We start from the raw sequence: 22989 nt of genomic DNA, 5'->3' as shown, positions 1-22989 counted from the left end.
TCCTCCCACACCTCGGAACCCCACTCCACTCCAGAGGATACACCCCCACCACCTCTGATCCCCACCCACCCCCACCCCCTAGTTGTAATGACAAACCAATTAAGCTTATTGTGCTGTCTGGGAACACAATAGGCTTAATTGGACAATTTGTGTCTTTGGGCCCTGTAGCCAGCAATTCCATTCTCCTTCCCACCCAGGAATGACTGCTTGCACGCCCACAGAGCAGAGTCTACTGGGACCACTGCCAGTTCTCCAGGAAAATAAGGGAAGCAGCTGGAAACTGCTGAGACATCCCCAAAACTCTCCACCAGCCTGTCAGAGAGTGTGGGGTCACCTAGGTTGTACCTAAATGGGGGTGGATATGGGGGATAGCTGGCCTCCTATCAAAGGCCGGGGATGCTTACATATCCTCATCAGTCAGATTGGGGAGAGCGAGGAGTAGTGCAGGGAGCCACAAGAACTGGCTTTTATTAACCCGCGTATTGTGACATCATGTTTGGTAAAGCAGAGCATCAAATGTATAAACAAGGGAAGCCCTCAATGAGAAGGATTGACACAATAGCTGCAACAATGGGCTCAGACATACCACAGGTCATGAAGATGGCACAGGACCAGGCAACAGTTTTGTTCTGTTGTACATAGAGTAGGCTTGAGTCAGAGCAGACCAGATAGCAACTAACGAGAGCCAATTAAATGGTAAATTCTACCGTGTAGGTACAGTAGTTGCTATATACAGATGCCTGTTGCCAGTTGATTCTGACTTATAGCAACCCTACAGGAGAGAGTAGAATTGCCCCATAGCACTTCCTAGGCTATAATCTTTTACAGGACAAATTGCCAGGTCTTTCTCCTATGGAGAGGCTGGCAGGTTAGTACTTCCAACTTCTCGGTTAGCAACTGAGTGCTTAACCATTGCACCACCAGGGGTGCCTGTACACATAGGTGTCAGTATAGCATCCTCTACATGGGCACTTTTTTGGGCTTTGTTTCACTCAGCATAATGTTTTCAAGGTTCACCCAAGTTGTAGTACGTATCAGGACTTCATTTCTACATATTAAAAAAAAAAAATTTTTTTTTTCTACATATGGCTGAGTAATATTCCATTGTGTGTAGAGACCACATTTTGTTTATCCATTCATCATTTGATGGACACAGGTTGTTTCTACCTTTTGGCTACTGTGAGTAATGCAGCAATGAACATTAGTGTACATGGGCCAGAGTCATCAGTTTTCTTACTGAATAAGCATTAAACTAGATCACAGGCAGTCTGCTACAGAGATTGCAGAGAAAGAAAGAAATCTCATCCCTTTATATAGCTAAGAAGATGCAACCTATTACTTGTTAATTGTCCTTACCCAAAGGAAAAAATTAAAGCTGTTTCAAGTTCTTACAACTCAGAGCCAGGAGCCAGGCTAAACTCCTACAGAGGCAGGGAGACAGGAGCCTTCCCCCTTGATGGTCGCATTTCAAAGACATGGCTCCAAGGCCCCCACAAAGGACATTCCTGGGATGCAAAACTGGCCAGAGGCTTATTTAGTTTTTTAAAAGATTTATGTACCTCTCAAAGAGATAGAGAAAGGATTTACAATGACAAATTTTCTAAAGGAAGTGCTCTAAGAAAAGGGAGAGCGGGGAAAGTTCTCTTTATTTTTTGACACCAGGGCAAATTCAAAATTTATTAGATTTGTGTTTATGCTTACACCATTCATGGTAACTCACATTCCCAGGGGGCCCACTGTTAGGAACTCACGGGAAGGTAGCAGGCTTCAGGATGACCCACCCTGGGAACCAGAAAGCCATCCAGAACCACAGCCACTCTCTCTCCGTACCTCTGAAGGTCTCTGGAACCCAGTGGTCTCTCTGCTGTAAACTATTTTCTTCTTCTCTTTCTCCTTCTCCTCCTTCTCTCTCTCTCTCTCCCTCCCTCCCTCCTTCCAGACTGATCAGTTTGCACAGCCCCAAACAGACTACCTGTCTTAGTTATCTAGTACTGCTGTAACAAATGTCATAAATGGGTGGCTTTAACAAACAGAAATTTATTTTTTCACTGTTTACCCAGTACCCAGTGCTGTCGAGTCAATTCCGACTCATAGCGACCCTATAGGACAGAGTAGAACTGCCCTACAAAGTTTCCAAGGAGCACCTGGCGGATTCGAACTGTCAACTCTTTGGTTAGCAGCTGTAGCACTTAACCACTACGCCACCAGGGTTTCCTTTCACAGTTTAGGAGGCTAGAAGTCCAAGTTCAGGTTGCCAGCTCTAGGGGAAGGCTTTTGCCCTCTGTCAGCTCTGGAGGAAGGTCCTTGTCTCTTTGAGCTTCTGCTCCTGAATGATCTTCGTGAAGCTTAGCATCTTTCTTCCCCAACTCTGTTCTTGCACGATTGTTTAATCTCTTTTATATCTCAAAAGAGATTGACCCAAGACAAACAATACACAAGCTTGCCTCATTAACATAACAAAGACAACCCATTCCCAAATGGGGTTATAACTACAGGCATACCAAAACCAAGCCAATCCAGCTGCCTTCAAGTCAATTTCAACCACAGCAACCCTACAGGCCAGAGTAGAACTGCCCCAAAAGGTTTCCAAGGAGCAGCTAAGTTGTATACTCCACCCTACCTCTGGTCTACATGTTTTTCTGGGACCCCACTGCTTACAATTTCTGAGTCAGGTGCCCACCTTGGTCCAATCAGCTAGGACAAGGACGTAGAGTAAACTGGGACAAACATGGCCACTTAGGCCCATCGCTTTAGAAAAGGTAGTGGGGGTGCTTCCAAAGAAGGAGGAAGTCATCCAAAACAAAGAGAAGTTATTGGAAATGCTAATGGTATGCCCCCAAATGCCAATGGCTAAACCACTGGACAAAAGTCAACCGGTATTTATTGAGCACCTACTCTACGCCAGGCGCTCCTTGGAAACTCTGTGGGGCAGTTCTACTCTGGCCTATAGGGTCGCTATGAGTTGGAATCGGCTCTACGGCACTGGGTTTTTTTTGTGCAGGGCCCTGTGAGTGCAACGGACTGCAAACTCAGTGTCACCATTGAGCTATTCTTCTACTTGACCCACATAAAGATGATGAGTTGATGAGGTACCTCCCTTAAAGGAGTTGGGAGCCCTGAGATACTTCAAAACAAGATCAGTTGGCCCTGGCCTAGGGGAGCTAGAACTCAGAATAGCATTGACAGATTTCAAACAAATTTAATCACTGTGAATATAGTTCTTGTTACAGCCCTGCATTCTCAAACGATCTGCAAATTTCCACAAAGATCCCAAAGGAAACTGATGACAATGATGGTAACAATAACAATTATAAAAGCAAATATTTACTGAGGGATTGTTCTTGTGTTCTAGGTGGTTGCTAAGCATTTTCTCATTAATTCTCACAAAAAAAAAGAGGAAGCCATTTTTTATTTGTTTAATTGAGGTGAAATTCACACAATATGAAAATAAGCATTTCAAAGTGAACAATGTAATGGCATTTAGTACATTCACAATGTTGTGCAATCACCACCTCTAATTCTAAAACATTTTCATTGCCCTGAAAAGAAACCTGGTACCCATTAAACAGCTACTCCCCATTCACTCCTCCTTGTACCGCTGGCAGCCACTAATCTGCATTCTGTCTGTCTCCATAGATTATCCTATTCTGGGCATTTCGTATAAATGGAATCATACGATACCTGGTCCTCTTAACTGGCTTCTTTCATTTAGCACAATGTTTTCGAGGTTCATCCACATTATAGCATATATCAGTACTTTGTCCCTTTTTATGGCTGAGAAAAAAAAAGAAAAGAGAAAAAAATTTTTTTTTAATATTAATATTCTATTGTATGCATATATCACATTTTGTTTATCCAGTCATCTGCTGGTGGACGCTTGGGTTGTTTCTACCTTTTGGTTATTGTGAAGAGTGCTGCAGTGAACACTGGTGTACAAGTTTCTGTCTGAATCCCTGCTTTCAATTCTTTAGGGTATATACCTAGGAGTGGAATTGCTGTGTCATATGGTAATTCTGCGTTTAACTATTCTTTGAAGTATTTTATTGTGTTTTTGGTGAAAGTTTACACAGAAAATTAAGTTCTCATTTAACAGGCTCGAACATAACAACGATCGTGAGGATGGCGCTTTGTTCTGGAGAGTGTTTTGTTCTGTCGTGCATGTTGTTGTTGTTAGGTGCCGTACAGTCGGTTCCAACTCATTGCGACCCTATGCACAACAGAACGAAACACTGCCCGGTCCTGCGCCATCCTTACAGTCGTTATGCTTGAGCTCATTGTTGCAGCCACTGTGTCAATCCACCTCGTTGAGGGTCTTCCTCTTTTCCGCTGACCTTGTACTCTGCCAAGCATGATGTTCTTCTCCAGGGACCGATCCCTCCTAACAATATGTCCAAAGTATGAAAGACGCAGTCTCGCCATCCTTGCCTCTAAGGAGAATTCTGGCCGCACTTCTTCCAAGACAGATTTGTTTGTCCTTTTGGCAGTCCATGGTATATTCAATATTCTTCGCCAACACCACAATTCAAAGGCGTCAACTCTTGTTCGGTCATCCTTATTCATTGTCCAGCTTTCACATGCATATGATGTGACTGAAAATACCATGGCTTGGGTCAGGCGCACCTTAGTCTTCAGAGTGACATCTTTGCTCTTCAACACTTTGAAGAGGTCCTTTGCAGCAGATTTACCCAATGCAATGCGTCTTTTGATGTCTTGACTGCTGCTTCCATGGCTGTTGATTGTGGATCCAAGTAAAATGAAACCCTTGACAACTTCAATCGTTTCTCCATTTATCATGATGTTGCTCGTTAGTCCAGTTGTGAGGATTTTTGTTCTCTTTATGTTGAGGTGTAATCCATACTGAAGGCTGTGGTCTTTGATCTTCGTCAGTAAGTGCTTCAAGTCCTCTTCACTTTCAGCAAGCAAGGTTGTGTCATCTGCATAACGCAGGTTGTTAATGAGTCTTCCTCCAATCCTGATGCCCCGTTCTTCTTCTTATAGTCCAGCTTCTCGTATTATTTGTTCAGCATACAGATTAAATAGGTATGGTGAAAGAATACAACCCTGACGCACACCTTTCCTGACTTTAAACCAATCACTATCCCCTTGTTCTGTCCGAACAACTGCCTCTCGATCTATGTAAAGGTTCCTCATGAGCACAATTAAGTCTTCTGGAATTCCCATTCTTCCCAGTGTTATCCATAGTTTGTTATGAACCACACAGTCGAATGCCTTTGCATAGTCAATAAAACACAGGTAAACATCCTTCTGGTATTCTCTGCTTTCAGCCAGGATCCATCTGACATCAGCAATGATATCCCTGGTTCCACATCCTTTTCTGAAACCAGCCTGAATATCTGGCAGCTCCCTGTAGATACAGTGCTGCAGCCGTTTTTGAATGATCTCCAGCAAAATTTTGCTTGCGTGTGATATTAATGATATTGTTCTATAATTTCCACAATCAGTTGGATCACCTTTCTTGGGAATAGGCATAATTATGGATCTCTTCCAGTCAGTTGGCCAGGAAGCTGTCGTCCATATTTCTTGGCATAGACGAGTGAGCACCTCCAGCACTGCATCTGCTTGTTGAGACCTCAATTGATATTCCATCAATTCCTGGACCCTTGTTTTTCGCCAGTGCCTTCAGAGCAGCTTGGACTTCTTTCCTCAGTACCATCGGTTCCTGATCATATGCCATCTCTTGAAATGGTTGAATATCGACTAATTCTTTTTGGTATAATGACTCTGTGTATTCCTTCCTTCTTCTTTTGATGCTTCCTGCGTTGTTTAATATTTTCCCCATGGAATCCTTCACTATAGCAACTCAAGGCTTGAATTTTTTCTTCAGTTCTTTCAGCTTGAGAAACACCAAGCGTGTTCTTCCCTTTTGGTTTTCCATCTCCAGCTCTTTGCACATGTCATTATAATACTTTACTTTGTCTTCTCGAGAGGCCCTTTGAAATCTTCTGTTCAGTTCTTTTACTTCATCAATTCTTCCTCTTGCTTTAGCTGCTCGACGCTCAAGAGCAAGTTTCAGAATCTCCTCTGACATCCATCTTGGTCTTTTCTTTCTTTCCTGTCTTTTCAGTGACCTCTTGCTTTCTTCATGGATGATGTCCTTGATGTCATTCCACAACTCGTCTGGTCTTCAGTCACTAGTGTTCAGTGCGTCAAATCTATTCTTCAGATGGTCTCTAAATTCAGGTGGGATATACTCAAGGTCATATTTTGGCTCTCATGGACTTGCTCTGATTTGCTTCACTTCCAGCTTGAACTTGCATATGAGCAATTGATGGCCTGTTCCACAGTCGGCCCCTGGCCTTGTTCTGACTGATGATATTGAGCTTTTCCGTCGTCTCTTTCCACAGATGTAGTCAATTTGATTTCTGTGTGTTTCATCTAGCGAGGTCCATGTGTATAGTCGCCGTTTATGTTGGTGAAAGAAGGTGTTTGCAGTGAAGAAGTCGTTGATCTTGCAAAATTCTATCATTCGATCTCCAGCATTGTTTCTATCACTAAGGCCATATTTTCCAACTACTGATCCTTCTTCTTTGTTTCCAACTTTTGTATTCCAATTGCCAGTAATTATCAATGCATCTTGATTGCATGTTCAATCAATTTCAGACCGTAGCAGCTGATAAAAATCTTCTATTTCTTCATCTTTGGCCCTAGTGGTTGGTGTGTAAATTTGAATAATAGTCATATTAACAGGTCTTCCTTGTAGGCGTATGGATATTATCCTATCACTGACAGCATTGTACTTCAGGATAGATTTTGAAACATTCTTTTTGATGATGAATGCAACACCATTCCTCTTCGAGTTGTCATTCTCAGCATAGTAGACTATATGATTGTGCAATTCAAAATGGCCAATACCAATGCATTTCAGCTCACTAATGCCTAGGATATCGATGTGTATGCATTCCATTTCATTTTTTACAATTTCCAGTTTTCCTAGATTCATACTTCATACATTCCAGGTTCCAATTATTAATGGATGTTTGCAGCTGTTTCTTCTCATTTTGAGTTGTGCCACATCAGCAGATGAAGGTCCCGAAAGCTTTACTCCATCCACGTCATTAAGGTCGACTCTACTTTGAGGAGGCAGCTCTGCCCCAGTCATCTTTTGAGTGCCTTCCAACCTGGGGAGCTCATCTCCCAGCACTATATCAGACAATGTTCTGCTGCTATTCCTAAGGTTTTCACTGGCTAATGCTTTTCAGAAGTAGACTGCCAAGTCCTTCTTCCTAGTCTGTCTTAGTCTGGAAGCTCAGCTGAAACCTGTCCTCCATGGGTGACCCTGCTGGTATCTGAATACCGGTGGCATAGCTTCCAGCAACGCAGCAACACACAGCCTCCACAGTACGACAAACTGACAGACACTTAGGATCGTTATTAGTCAGAACCAACTAGAACGGCACCTAACAACAACAACATACATATCGTTCAGTGACATTGGTTATATTCTTCACACTATATCAGCATTCTGTCTCCCCCTACCCGCCCCATCCCTTCTTATCTTTGGTTTAGGGCAAATGTTTACCACTGGGTTTCACCTGAACAATTATTTTGAGGAGCACAGTATTTGCGGGTGGTATTATTTATTTTATGGGGCCAATCTGTCGTTTGGCTGAAAGGTGATCTCTGGAAGTGGTTGGAATTCCAAGTTAAAGAGCATTTCAGAATGACAGTCTGGAGAGCTCATCTAGTCTGTACTGGTCCAGTAAGTCTGGACTGTTTTTTTTTTAAGAATATGAGCTCTGTTTTACATATTTCTCCCATTCTATCCAGTACCATCTATTGAATCCCTGGTCAGAATGGTGGGTAGTGGTAGCCGGGTACCATCTGGTCTCAAGATAGGTGATGTTGCTCGTGTAGACTATTGGTTCTGTAGACCAGTTTCTTCTTTGAGTCTTTGGTTTCCTTCTCTTTTACTCTGGACAAGTAGAGACCAATAGCTGTATCTTACATGGCTGCTGGCAAGCTTTTAAGACCCAAATGCTACTCACCAAACTAGGGTGTAGAACATTGTCTTTATGGACTAAAAAAAAAAAAAAATTGTGTCAATTGGCCAAGTTGCCCCATATTCTTAAGCTCTCAAACCCAGTGCACCAATCCCATAATGTGTTTGCTGTGTCTAAGAAATATCCATAACTGTGCCCCCATGTGCTTTATCTTTATATTTGAAAATATGTGTAGCACACATAAACATGTATATTCTATATTTAACTTTTTGAGGGACACCAAACTGTTTTCCGTAGAGGTTGCACCATTTTACATTCTCACCAACAATGAACAAGGGTTCTAATTTCTCAACATCCTTGCCAACACTTGTTATTATCTGTCTTTTTTAGTATAGCCATCTGTCATGGATTGAATTTTGCCCCCCAAAAATATGTGTATAAATTTGGCTAAGCCATCATTTCCAGTATTATGTGATTGTCTACCATTTTGTCATCTGATGTGATTTTCCTACTTGTTGTAAATCCTATCTCTACGATGTTAATGAGATGGGATTAGTGGTAATTATGTTAATCAGGCAGGATTCAATCTACAAGATTAGGCTGTGTATTACACCAATCTGATTTGAGATATAAAAGAAAGAAGAGACTAGAGAGACATGGGGACCTCATAACATCAAGAAAGTAGTGCCAGGAGAAGAGCGTGTCCTTGCATTGAGAAGCTCCTCATCCAGGGGAAGATTTGTGATAAGGACCTTCCTCCAGAGTGGACAGAGAGGAAGCCTTCCCCTGGAGCTGATGCCCTTAATTTGGACTTCTATCCTATTAGACCGTGACAGAATAAACTTTTGTTTGTTGAAGCCATCCACTTGTGTTTCTGTATAGCAGCACCAGATAACTAAGACACCATCATTTTCGGTATAAAGTGGTGTCTCATCATGGTTTTGATTTGCATTTTTTTATAAAGACTAATAATGTTGGGAAACCCTGGTGGCGTAATGGTTAAGAGCTATAGCTGGTAATCAAAAGATCGGCAGTTCGAATTCACCAGAAGCTCCTTGGAAACTCTGTGGGGCAGTTCTACTCTGTCCTATAGGTCGCTAGGAGTCACTATTGACTCTACAGCAACGGGTTTTTAATAGTGTTGTCATGGATTGAATTGTGTCCCTCCAAAAATATGTGTCAACTTGGTCAGGCCATGATTCCCAGTAGTGTATGGTTGTCCTCCATTTTGTGATTGTAATTTTATGCTAAAGAGGATTACAGCGAGATTGTAACACCACCCTAATGCAGGTCACCTCCCTAATCCAACGTAAAGAGTTTCCCTTGGTTGGGGCCTGCACCACCTTTTTATCTCTCAAGAGATAAAAGGAAAGGGAAGCAAGCAGAGAATTGAGGACTTCATACCACCAAGAACGCAACACCAGGAGCAGAGTGCATCCCTTGGCACCGGGTGCCTGCGCCTGAGAAGCTCCTCAGCCAGGGGAAGATTGAAGACAAGGACCTTCTTCCAGAGCCAACAGAGGGACAGAGCTCCCCTGGAGCAGACGCCCTGAATTTGGACTTTTAGCCTACTTTACTTCGAAGAAATAAGTTTCTCTTTGCTAAAGCCATCCACTTGTGGTTCTTCTGTTACAGCTGCACTAGATGACTAAGACAAACGTTGAACATTTTTTCATGTGCCTGTTGGCCATTTGTAATCTTCTCTGGAGAAATGTCTTTTCAAGTCCTTTGCTCATTTTTGAAATTGGGTTGTATGTCTTCTTGTTTTGAGTTGTAAGAGCTCTTTTCTTTGTTAAGTTGTAAGGACTGTAGTCTAAATTCTAAGCCCTTGTCACATATTCAATTTGGAAATATTTTCTCCCGTTCTGTAGTTTGTGAAGAAGCTGTAACTATTATGCCTTTTTGTATATGAGGAACTTCATGCACAGAGAGATTAAATGACTTCCCCAAGGTCACAGGGCTGGTAGGTGGTGGAGCAGGCCTATCTGAGTCTAGGGTTTTATGCCACTTTTTTATACTATCTTCCCAGAATTGGACCATCTACTCATGACAGGTGATATAATAGATAACGTAGATGTCATGTAGGTGTAAGAAAGTGAGAACCAGTCAATTTAACAAAGCCATTTTCATTTGAGGCAGGAAGAATTGATGTATTTGAATTATGGTGTTGTCAAAGAATATTGAATATACCATGGACTGCCAGAAGAATGAATAAGTCTGTCTTGGAAGAATTATAAGCAGAATGCTTCTTAGAAGCGAGGATGGTGAGACTTCATTTCATGTACTTTGGACATGTTATGAGAAGGGCCCAGTCCCTGGAGAAGGATAACATACTTGGTAAAGTAGAGGGTCAGAAGAAGACCCTCAACCAGATAATGGACACAGTGGCTAAAACAATGGGCTGAAACATAGCAAAGATTGTGAGGATGGCACAGGACCAGTCAGCATTTCATTCTGTTGTATATAGGATTACTATGAGTCAGAACCAGCTCAACAGCACCTAAAAAAAACAACAGCAACCCAGGATCTAACAGATCCCTCTGTGGTACAAATGGTTTGTTCTTGACTGCTAAAAAAAGGTTGGCTGTTTGAACTCATCCAGCAGTACACAAGGAAGAAAGGCCTGGCAATCTGCTTCTGTTGAGATTACAGACAAGAAAACCTTATGGAGCAGTTCTACTCTGTAACGCATGGGTCACCATGAATCAGAATCAATGGCAACAAGTTTGGATTTTGGTTTACCCATACCCAGGACCTACTTTTTTTTTCTTTAACACAAGGCTTTTGTGCCACTGGTACATCTAACACCTCAAAGCTGGAAGACAGCTGGCAAGTTTAGACAAAGACTAAATACATCTTCAGAAACAATCATGCTATGACAATTGTGCATGACTTATTTCACTCAGTCACGAAAGGACAATGTGATGGTTAATGTTATGTGCCAACTTGACTAGTCCATGATTCTCAGTATTATGTAATTACCCTCCGTTTTCTGATCTCCCATAAGTAATATAATGTCATCACCTCCATGATGTGATCTGATGTGATCAGCTGATCGGTTTTAAGGGGAGTTTCCTTGGGGGCATGGCCTGTATCCAACATGTATATAGACGTTCTGGCAAAACTCGCTTGCTTGCCCTGGATCCTATTTCTGGCTAGTCATTATCTGACCTCTAGTTTTTGGGGATCTGAGCCAACAGCTTGTTGTCTGACTTGCAACTTTGGGATTTGCCAGCTTCACAGCCCCGTGAGCCAGCAGCCTGTTGTCTGACCTGCTGATTCTGGGTTCCTCAGCCCCTGCAACCACATGAGTCAGGATAAGCCTCCAGCTGACACCTGACCCATGGACTTTGGGACTTGCCGGTTTCCACAACCACATGAGCCATTTCCTTGAGATAAATCTCAATCTCTCTCTATATAAGCTTCATTCATTTTGCTTCTCTAGAGAATATAACCTAAGACAGACAAATATTACGTGATCCTACTTATATGAAATATCTAGACTAGGTAAGTGTATAGAGACAAAACTTTATTGGTGGTTACTGGGGCGGGTGGGAGGGAGGGGAAAAGGGAGACTCATTGCTTAGGGAATGCTGAGCTTCTGTTAAGGGTGATGGGAAAAACTGGAAACAGATAATGGTGATGGTTGAACATGATAAACATAATGTCACTGAATTGTACACATTAAGGATGTTGAAATGGCAAATGTTTTGTTACGTATATATTTACCACAGTAAATAAATAACGATTGCACAAATATGTGTCCAGCAAGCATCAGAAATTTTCAGACAAATTATCATTCCCAAAATTTATGTTTAATTAGAAACTGCAACATGAAAACACTAAGTTTATTGTGCACAAACAAAAATTTCAAATGAATACTATTTGTCTGGTTTGCTAATTGGAAATCAGCCAGTCTTTCCATCAGGCAGTTATAAACAGGCTCAAATCACCTGGCTGGAAATGAAAGGCAAGCCAGCTCCAAGCCTAATGTTGCTTCTGTTATTATTAGCTTAGTGACATTAATAGTGTCTAGTAACAGCCATGAGGATTAGCACCGACCAGCAGAGCTAATCTGACAAAGGTGATTTAAGCCCCAAAGAAATAGGATGTAATTATAATTTAAAGGGAGTAAGGGCATAACAAGGAAGAAATGTCTGGCTATCTACTTTTGAAAATCAGCCAATGAAAACCCTTTAGATCTCAATGGTCTAATTCCCAAATGATTATGGGGATGGCGCAGGACCGGGCAGTGTTCTGTTCTGTTGTGCGTGGGGTTGCCATGAGTTGGGACCTGACTCCATGGCAGCTAACAGCAAGGGCGTAAAAGATGTTTCTGAGTGCTGGACTAATACAATATCCCTCTCCTGCAACTCAGTGGCCGTGCAAGCCATACTCTGGCTCCAAGGGACATGAGGCAATACTGACAGAAAGACTATGAGAAATATATATTCTTTGATCCAGAAGTTCACATTTAGGAATTTATTTTAAGGAATTAAGGAAGTCTTCAGAGCATTGGTGTCTTACTTATTTAGTGCTGCTATAAAGAAATACCACAAGTGGGTGGCTTTAACAAACAGAAATTTTTTCTCTCACAGTCTAGGAGGCTGGAAGTCCGAATTCAGGGTGCCAGCCCCCAGGGAAGGCTTTCTTTCTGTTATTTCTAGGAAAAGTTCCTGGTGATCAGTCTTCCCCTAATATAGGAGCTTCTCAGTGAAGGGACTCCAAGTCCAAAGGACACACTCTGCTCCCAGCGCTTTTTTCTTGCTGGTAGGAGGTCCTTCACTCTCTTGCTTGCTTCTCACTCCTTTTATCTCTTGTAAGATAAAAGGTCATGCAGGCCACACCCCAAGGAAACTCCCCGTACATCAGATCAGGGCTGTGACCTGAGTAAGGGTGCTGTATCCCACCCTAATCCTCTTTAACATAATCTAATCTTGCCTCATTAACCACACACAGAGATTAGGATTTACAACACATACGAAAATCACATCAGATCACAAAATGGTGGACAACCACACAATACTCGGAATCATGGCCTAGCCAATTTGCGGGGAGACATTTTTGGGGGACATTATTCAATCCATAACAGTTGGTTGTGAGAATGTTCATGATCATGTTTGTAAAATAGTGAAAAATGTAAAAAGACCAGACTTAATGGTCTGACTGAGACTGGCAGGACCCTGGTGGTCATGGCCCCCAGGCCTTCTGTTGGCCCAGGACAGGAACCATTCCCAAAGCTGACTCTTCAGACATGGATTGGACTGGACAGTGGGTTGGAGAGGGATGCTGGTGAGGAGTGAGCTTCTTGGATCAGGTGGACACTTGAAACTAGTTTGGCATCTCCTGTCTGGAGGGGAGATGAGAGGGTGAAGGGGGTTAGAAGCTGGCAAAATGGACACGAAAAGAGAGAGTGGAGGGAGAGAACAGGCTGTCTCATTAAATTGGGAGTATGTAGCAAGGTGTATATAAGTTTTTGTGTGAGAGACTGACTTGATTTGTAAACTTTCACTTAAAGCACAATAAAAATTATAATAAATAAATACTGAAAAATGTCCTATCATAAGAAATTGGTTTGATCAAATGTAGGACATCTGTATACAATGGAGTACTGTGTAGCTATGAAAAAAGAAGGTCCAGAACTATATTCACTGACACACAAAGAAGTTCAGAACATTCCGTAAAGAGGGGTAAAAAGCAAGTGACAAAATAGTAATTACAGAATGATGCAATTTTCTTTTAAAAGAAAAGACAGGAGATTTATATCTGTGCAACTTCTCATGTTTTTAAATATATGAAAATAGCCATACATAAAAGAAACCACCTAAAGAGATAGTTTGCAAATGTGTTGTTAGTGAAGATTTGAGGAATACCAAATGCAATCAAATGATCAGGGAATATCATCCACCTGAGAATAAAGAAACCTAATTATTTGTTGAGCCAACATTTACGGATTGGCTACTGTGTGTTGGAGTCTCTGGGTAACGCAAACAGTTACCGTGTTCAGCTGCTAGCCAAAAGGTCAGAGGTGCGAGTCCACCCAGAGGTGCCTCGGAAGAAAGGCCTGGTGATCTACTGTCTAAAGGTCACAGCCTTTGAAAACCCTGTGGAGTAGTTCTAGTCTGACACACACTGGGTCCCCATGAGTTGGAGTCAACTCAACTGCGCCTAGTGTATTGTGAAGTAGGCACAATTCAGACCCAGGCAATACAACAGGAACAAGTTAGAAACAGTGCCTGTTCTCAGGGACAGATAATGGAGGAAATAAAACAGTGATAATTTCAGATAGTGAAAAATGCTATAAAAAAATAAAAGAAAGCAATTAGAATAAAAGTATCTCAGGGGAGAGACAAGGCCTCTTTAGATAGTGCATTCAGGGATGGTGTCTCTGAGGAGTTGATATTTGAGCTGAGTCTCAAATGATAAGAAGCAGCCAGAGCAGCCAAGGCAGCAGGATTCCAGGCATAAAGAAGAGCAGTGCTAAAGCTGAAGAAGAAGGAATTAGGTGCACAGACAGGTGCTTCTCAACCCTGGCTCCACGTCATGCCTGCTTTCAAACCACACCACTGCCCCACCCCAGAAAGACAGAATGAGAGCCTCTGAAGTGAGGCCTGGGGAGCAGGACATATGGGGTTTTTTGTTTTTGTTTGCTCATTTACTTCTTAAAAAACGGCTTTATTGAGATATAATTCGTTTATCGCACAATTCACTCATTTAAAGTATACAAACAAATGGTTTTTAGTATATCCACAGAGTGTGCGATCATCACAACCATCAATTTTAGGATATTTTATCAACCCCAAAAAGAAAGCCATACCCTTTAGCAGTCATTCCACAGTTACTTTCCTCCAGCCCATGGCAACCACGAATCTACTTTCTGCCTATACGTATTCATCTAGTCTGGGCATTTCATGTAAATGAAATCATGCAATAGTTGGTCTTTGTGTCTGGCTTCTTAGCATAATGTCTTCAAGGTTCATCCATGTCACACCATGAACTACTACTTCATTCCTTTTTATGGCTGAATGGAACTTCATTGTATGGATATACAACATTTTGTTTACCCATTCATTAGTTGAGGAACTTTTGGGTTGTGTGTACTTTTGGCTATAATGAATAATGCTGCTATGTATATTAATTCATGTTCAAGTTTTTTTGTGGACATGAATTTTCATTTTTCTTGGATATACAGTATACCTGGGTTTTTTACAGTATACCTACAAGTGAAATTGCTGAATCATATAGTAACTATATTCTTTCAAGGAACTGCCAGACTGTTTTCCAAAGAGGCTGCCCATTTTGCATTCTCACCAGCATGGTATGAGGGTGTCCATTCCTCCACATCCTTACCAGCGCTTGTTATCTGTTTTTTTGATGAAAGCCACTCTAGTGAGAGTGAAGTGACATGCTGAGGAGGAAACAAGTTTTGTGAGCCCAGACATGAGCATCCTCCAGTGATCCTCTAGTTCACTACAGTTTGCCAAGTCATCCTTATATAAATTCCTGGCATGTAGGCATTATCGTTCACCATCACGATGAAACCTCTGTCCTCCCACTGTGGAGCATAGAGATCTGCTTTGGTCCTGCAGCCATCCAAGACTCATATCATCTGTAAGTCTCCCCAGTAAACTTCTTTGCTGCCACCCTGGAGTTACCCACATCTTTCTTCGGTCTCTTGTCACCCTCCATTTTTGAAGGTAAGCTTCACGTTACTGGTCCATGCCTGGACACGTTCTATTGTGACTTTGATTACCATTTCCCTAATGACTAATGATGTTGACCATCTTTTCATGTGCTTACTAGCCATTTGTTATGGACTGAATTGTGTCTCCCAAAAAGAATGTTGAAGTCCTAACCCCTGTACCTGTGAATGTGACCCTGTTTGGAAAGAGGGTTTTTCTTTTGTTACGTTAATGAGGTCATACCAGAACAGAGAGAATGAGAGTGTTCATACCTTGTGAAGAATGTAACCAATGTCACCGAACAATTTGTGTAAAAGTTGTTTATTGAGAACCTAAACAGCTGTGAAAACTTCACTGAAAACACAATAAAATATTATTTTTTAAAAAATTGTCAATGACGTGAAACATAGAGATAAGGAATTGCTTTAGATTAAAAGATTCTAAACAGACATGACAACCAAATGCAACATTATATGGAGTTTTCTTTGCTATAAGTTTTTTGCCCTCGGCTACTGGCCTAAGGGTTCAAACCCACCCAGTGGCACTGTGGAAGAAAGGCCTGGTGATCTGCTTCAATAAAGATTACAGCCAAGACAACTCTATTGAGCAGTTCTACTCTGACACACATGGGGCCACCATGAATCAGAATCAGCTCAACAACAGGTATGATTTTGTTTTTTTTGTAAAGCACATTGTGGGACAATTGGTAAAATCTGAATAAGGTCTATATATTAGACATGAGAAACAGTTTTAATTCTCCTAGAATCCAGATTTCTGAGTGCATGGGTTTGGGGTGACCCACTCAGGCCCTCTGACCTTAGGTGTCCTTTTGAACTTTCAGTTTTTAAGGAACTATTTTCTTAAAGCCACCTTCAAGTTGAGAATAGCCTAGTTAGGGGAGGTCAGTTTGCCTTAGTCATTGGGCACTTTTGTACAGCCATTTTCAAGAAGCATAAACCAAGGGTCTGACTAGAAAATGTATGGCATGCCCTTAGGGACACCGTTTCTCCAACCTACCATCCCTGGAATCCTACACGTGTTCTGATGCTATCTTCTGAGATATTAACATGGCAGTGACCTATATAAAACCCTTTTTACACTATTCCCTCTTTGGAGCCCCTTCCCCATACATTCCGGTTGATGCTGCCTGATTTAAATTGTATCTACTCACAAGAAATATATTTTGTACATTATTCATCTAATGCTGCTATAGCAGAAATACCACACTTAAACAAAGTGAAGTTTATTTTCTCACAGTAAAGCAGGCTAAAAGTCCAAATTCAGGTGTCAGCTCCAGGAGAAGTCTTTTTCTCCCTGTCAGCTTTCTCATCAATCTTCCCCCCAGACTAGGAGCTTCTCTGCACAGCGACACCGGGTCCAAAGGATGCGCTCTACTCCTGGCACTGTTTTCTTGATGGTATGAGGTCCCCCTGTGTCTCTGCTCGCTTCTCTCTTTTGTATCTCAAGAGATTGCTGCAAGACACCACCCAATCTTGTAGACTGAGTCCTGCCTCACTAACACAACTGCCGCGCATTCTCCCTCATTAACGTCATAGAGACAGGATTTACAACATATAGGAAAATCACACAATACCGGGAATCATGGCCCAGCCAAATTGATACACACATTTTGGGGGGGGCCATAATTCAATTTATGACATTTTGTTACACTAATTTTTGATGTTTCTTTACGCATTTAGGTTTTTGACAGATAGTAATATTGTATCTACTTTGGTGGCTTGCGTGTTGCTGTGATGCTAGAAGCTATGCCACCGGTATTTCAAATACCAGCAGAGCCACCCATGGTGGACAGGTTTCGGTGGAGCTTCCAGACTATGACAAGCTAGGGAGAAGTATCTGCCAGTCTACTTCTGAAAAAAATTGGCCGGTAAAAACCTTATGAACAGCAGTGGAACTTTTTCTGATATAGTGCCAAAAGATAAGCCCCTCAGGTTGAAAGGCACTCAGAATGTGACTGGGGAAGAGCTGTCCCCTCAAAGTAGTCGACCTTATGGATATTGATGAAGTAAAGTTTGCAGTACTTTCATTTGCTGATGTGGCACAACTCAAAATGAGAAGCAATGGTTGCAAACATCCATTAATGATCAAAACGTGGAATGTGTGAAGTATGAACCTAGGAAAATTGGAAGTTGTCAAAAAATGAAATGAAATGCTTGAAGATCGACATCCTAGGTATTAGTGAGTCAAAATGGACTGGTACTGGCCATTTTGAATCAGACAATCATATGGTCTACAATGCCAGGAATGACAGATAGAAAAGCAACGGCACCCGGCTCATCCTCAAAAAGAACATCTGAGGATCTATCCTGAGGTACAATACTATCAGTGATACGATAATATCCACACGCCTACAAGGAAGATCAGTTAATACAACTATTACTCAAATTTATGCATAAACCACTAATGCCAAAGATGAGGAAATTGAACATTTTTACCAACTTCTGTGGACTGAAATTGATCAAACATATAATCAAGATCATTGATAATTACTGGTGATTGGAATGTGTAAGTTGGAAACAAAGAAGAAGGATCAATAGTAGGAAAAATGATCTTGGTGATAGAAACAATGACATCACATGATAGAATTTTGCAAGACCAATGACCTCTTCATTAGAAATGCCTTTTTTCAACAACATAAATGGTGACTATACATGTGGACCTAGCCAGATGAAATACACAAGAATCAAATCAACTATATCTGTAGAAAGAGACGATGGAGAAGCTCAATATCATCAGTCAGAACAAGGCTAGGGGCTGACTATGGAACAGACCATCAATTGCTCATATGCAAGTTCAAGTTGAAGCTGAAGGAACTTAAAACAAGTCCACAAGAACCAAAGTACAACCTTGAGTATATCACACATGAATTTTCAGATCATCTCAAGAATAGGTTTGACACGTTGAACACGAATGACCGAAGACCAGATGAGTTGTGGGATGACATCAAGGACATGGTACATGAAGAAAGCAAAAGGTCATTAAAAAGACAGGAAGGAAAAGATGAAATGATGTCAGAAGAGACTCAAACTTGCTATTGCAGATAAAATAGTTAAAGTGAATGGAAGAAATGATGAAGTAAAAAAGCTAAACAGAAGATTTTAAAGGACGACTTGAGGAGACAAAGTAAAGTATTACAATGAAATGTACAAAGACCTAGAGTTAGGAAACCAAAAGGGAAGAACATGCTCAGCATTTCTCAAGGTGAAAACACTGAGGAAAAAATTGAAGCCTCAAGTTGCAATTTTGAAGGATTCTATGGGCAAAATATTGAATGACGAAGGAAGCATCAAAAGAAGATGGGAGGAATACACAGAGTGACTACAGCAAAAGAATTGGTCAATGTTCAACCATTTCAGGAGGTAGCATATGATCAGGAACCAATGGTACTGAGGGAAGAGGTACAGGCTACACTGAAGGCATTAGCTAAAAGGAAGACTCCGGGAATTGATGGAATACCAATTGAGATGTTTCAACAAACAGGTGCAGCACTGGAGGCGCTCGCTCATCTATGGCAAGCAATGTGGAAGACAGCTACCCAGCTAACTGACTGGGAGAGATCCACATTTGTGCCCATTCCAAAGAAAGGTGATCAAAAAATGCTAAGATTATCAAACAATATTATTAATATCACATGCAAGTAAAATTTTGCTGAAGATCATTCAATCCCACTCCTAGGAATATATCCTAGAGAAATAAAAATGTCACATGAATAGACATATGCACACCCTTGTTATTGTAGCATTGTTCACAATAGCAAAAAGATGGAAACAACCTAGAAGCTCATCAACAGACAAATGGATAAACAAACTGTGGTACATACACACAGTGGAGTATTAAGCAACAATAAAGAATGATGAATCTGTGAAGCATCTCATAACATGGTTAAATCTGGAGGGCATTATGCTGAGTGAAATAAGTCAGTCACTAAAGAACAAATATTGTATGAGATCACTACTGTAAAAACTCATGAAAAGGTTTACACACAAAAAGAAACAATCTTTGATGGTTATGATGCAGGGGAGGGGTGGGGATGGAAAAACACTAAATAGATAATAGATAAGTGGTAACTTCGGTGAAGGGTAAGACAGTACACAGTACTGGGGAAGCCAGCACACCTTGTCCAAGGTAAGGTCATGGAAACTCTATAGACACATCCAAACTCCCTGAGGGATGAAGTTGCCGGACTGAGGGCTATAGGGACCGTGGTCTTGGGGAACATCTAGCTCAACTGGCATAACACAGTTTATAAAGAAAATGTTTTACATTCTGCTGTGGTGAGTAGTGCCTGGGGTCTTAAAAGCCTGTAAGCGGACATCTAGGATACTCTACTGTTCTCACCCCTTCAGGAGCAAGGAAGATGAAGACAACTAAAGATAAAAGGGAAAGATTAGTTCAAAGTACTAGTGGACCACATCTACCATGGCCTCCACCAGACTGAGTCCAGTACATCTAAATGGTGCCCGGTTACCACCACTGACTGCTCTGACAGGGATCACAATAAAGGGTCCCAGACAGAGCTGGAGAAAAATGTAGAACAAATTCTAAGTCATAAAGAAAGACCAGACTTGCTGGCCTGACAGAGACTGGAGAAACCCTGAGAGTATGGCCCCCGGACACCCTATCAGCTCAGTAACGAAGTTACTCCTGAGGTTCACCCTTCAGCCAAAGATTGGTCAGGGCCATAAAACAAAACGAGACTAAAGGGGCACACCAGCCCTGAGGCAAGGACTAGAAGGCAGGAGGGGACAAAAACGAAAAACCAAACCCATTGCTGACGAGTCACTTCTGACTCAGAGTGACCCTACAGGACAGGAAAGCTGGTAATAGGGAACCTAAGGTTGAGAAGGGAGAGTGTTGACATGTCGTCGAGTGGTTAACCAATGTCATACAACAATATGTGTACTAACTGTTTAATGAGAAACCAGTTTGTTCTTGGTGGTATGAGGTCCCCAACTCTCTGCTTGCTTGCCTTTCCTTTTATTTCCTAAGAGATAAAAAGGTGGTGCAGGCCACACCCCAGGGAAGCTCCCTTTACACTGGATCAGGGAAGTGACCTGAGTAAGGGTGGTGTTACAATCCCTGCCTAATCATCTTATCATGAAATTACAATGACAAAATGGAGAACAATCACACAATGCTGGGAAGCATGGCCTAACCAAATTGACACATATTTTTGGGGGGACAGAATTCAGTCCATGACAAGGGATATCACTGTTGATGTCAGATGATCTTGGATGAAAGCAGAGAATACCAGAAAGATGTTTACCTGTGTTTTATTGACTATGCAAAGATATTTGACTGTGTGAATCATAACAAATTATGGATAACATTCTGAAGAATGGGAATTTCACAGCACTTAATTGTGCTGGTGCAGAACTTCTATGTAGACCAGGAGGCAGTTGTTCAAGCAGAACAAGTGGATACTGCATAATTTAAAATCAGAAAAGGTATGTATCAGGGTTGTATCTTTTCACCATACTTATTCAATCTGTATGCTGAACAAATAATCCAAGATGCTGGACTATATGAAGAAGAGCGTGGCATCAGGGCTGGTGGAAGACTCCTTGTTAGGTGCCATTGAGTCGGTTCTGACTCATAGTGACCCTATGTACAACAGAACAAAACACTGCACCGTACTGCACCATCCTCACAATTGTTGTTATGCTTGAGCCCATTGTTGCAGCCACTGTGTCAGTCCATCTCATTGAGGGTCTTCCTCTCTTTCGCTGACCCTCTTCTTTACCAAGCATGATGTGTTCCAGGGACTGGTTGCTTCTCATAACATGCCCAAAGATGTGAGATAAGTCTTGCCATCCTTGTTTCTAAGGAGCGTTCTGGCTGTACTTCTTTCAAGACAGGTTTTTTTCGTTCTTTTGGCAGCCAACGGTATGTTCAGTATTCTTTGCCAACACCATAATTAAAAGGTCTCAATTCTTCTTTGGTTTTCCTTATTCACTGCCCAGCTTTCACATGCATATGAGGTCATTGAAAAAACCATGGCTTGGGTCAGGCGCACTCTAGTCTTTAAGGTGACATCTTGTCTTTTTAACACTTTAAAGAGATCTTTTGCAGCAGATTTGCCCAATGCAATACGTCCTTTGATTTCTTGACTGCCGCTTCCACAGGTGTTGATTATGGATCCAAGTAAAATGAAACCCTTGACAGCTTCAGTCTTTTATCTGTTTATCACAATGTTGCTTATTGGTCCAGTAGTGAGGATTTTTGTTTTCTTTCTTTTGAGGTGTAATCCATCCTGAAGACTGTGATCTTTGATCTTCATCAATCAGCATTTCAAGTCCTGTTCACTTTCAGCAAGCAAGGTTGTGTCATCTGCATATTTCAGGTTGTTAGCGAGTCTTCCTCCAATCCTGATGCCCATTCTTCTTCATATAGTCCAGCTTCTCGAATTATTTGCTCAGCATACAGATAGAATAAGTATGGTGAAAGGATACAACCCTGACTCACACGTTTCCTGACTTTAAACCACCCAGTATCCCCTTGTTCTGTTCCTCATGAACACAAGTGTTCTGGAATTGCCATTCTTCAAGATGTTATCCATAATTTGTTATGATCCACACAGTTGAGTGCCTTTGCATAGTCAATAAAACACTGGTAAACATCTTTTTAGTATTCTCTGCTTTCAGCAAGGATCCATCTGAAATCAGCAATGATAATCTTGGTTCCACGTCCTCTGGCTTCAGTTTCTGGCAGTTCCTTGTCGTTGTACTGCTATAACTGATTTTGAATGATCTTCATCAAAATTTTACTTGCCTGTGATATTAATGATATTGTTCAATAATTGCCGTATTTGGTTGGACCACCTTTCTTCGGAATAGGCATAAATATGGATCTCTTCCAGTCAGTTGGCCAAGTAGCTGCCTTCCAAATTTCTTGGCATAAATGAGTGCCCATTTCCAGTGCTGCATCTGTTTGCTGGAACATCTCAATTGGTAATCCATCAATTCCTGGAGCCCTGTTTTCACCAAATGCCTTCAGTGCAGCCTGTACCTCTTCCCTCAGCCCCATCAGTTCCTGATCATATGATACCTCCTGAAATACCTGAACATCAACCAGTTCTTGTTGCTATAGTGACTATGTGTAGTCTTTCCATCTTCTTTTGATGCTTCCTGTGTCATTCAATATATTGCAACTTGAGGCTTGAATTTTTTTTCTTCAGTTCTTTCAGCTTGAGAAATGCCAAGCTCGTTCTTCCTTTTTGGTTTTCTAACTCCAGGTCTTTGAACATGTCATTATAATACTTTACTTTGTCTTCTGGAGCCACCCTTAGAAATTTTCTTTTCAGCTCTTTTACTTTATCAATTCTT

At 41.5% G+C, this 22989-nt stretch overlaps 1 protein-coding gene across 1 annotated transcript in view; it reads right to left on the bottom strand.

The window, feature by feature from the left end:
* SNX29 (sorting nexin 29) overlaps window positions 1-22989 on the bottom strand; it is a 768639-nt gene that overhangs the window by 658302 nt on the left and 87348 nt on the right. Inside the window, exon 3 of the mRNA XM_049902690.1 lies at window positions 3682-3774. Within this exon, the coding sequence (XP_049758647.1) occupies window positions 3682-3739 (58 nt within the window). The 5' untranslated portion in view covers window positions 3740-3774. The remainder of the gene's footprint in view (window positions 1-3681; window positions 3775-22989) is intronic.

Source organism: Elephas maximus, chromosome 12, assembly GCF_024166365.1.
Source record: "Elephas maximus indicus isolate mEleMax1 chromosome 12, mEleMax1 primary haplotype, whole genome shotgun sequence".
Taxonomy (NCBI): Eukaryota; Metazoa; Chordata; class Mammalia; order Proboscidea; family Elephantidae; genus Elephas; species Elephas maximus.
Note: the sequence above shows the minus strand (reverse complement) of the source record. Positions and strands in the feature narration are given on the sequence as shown.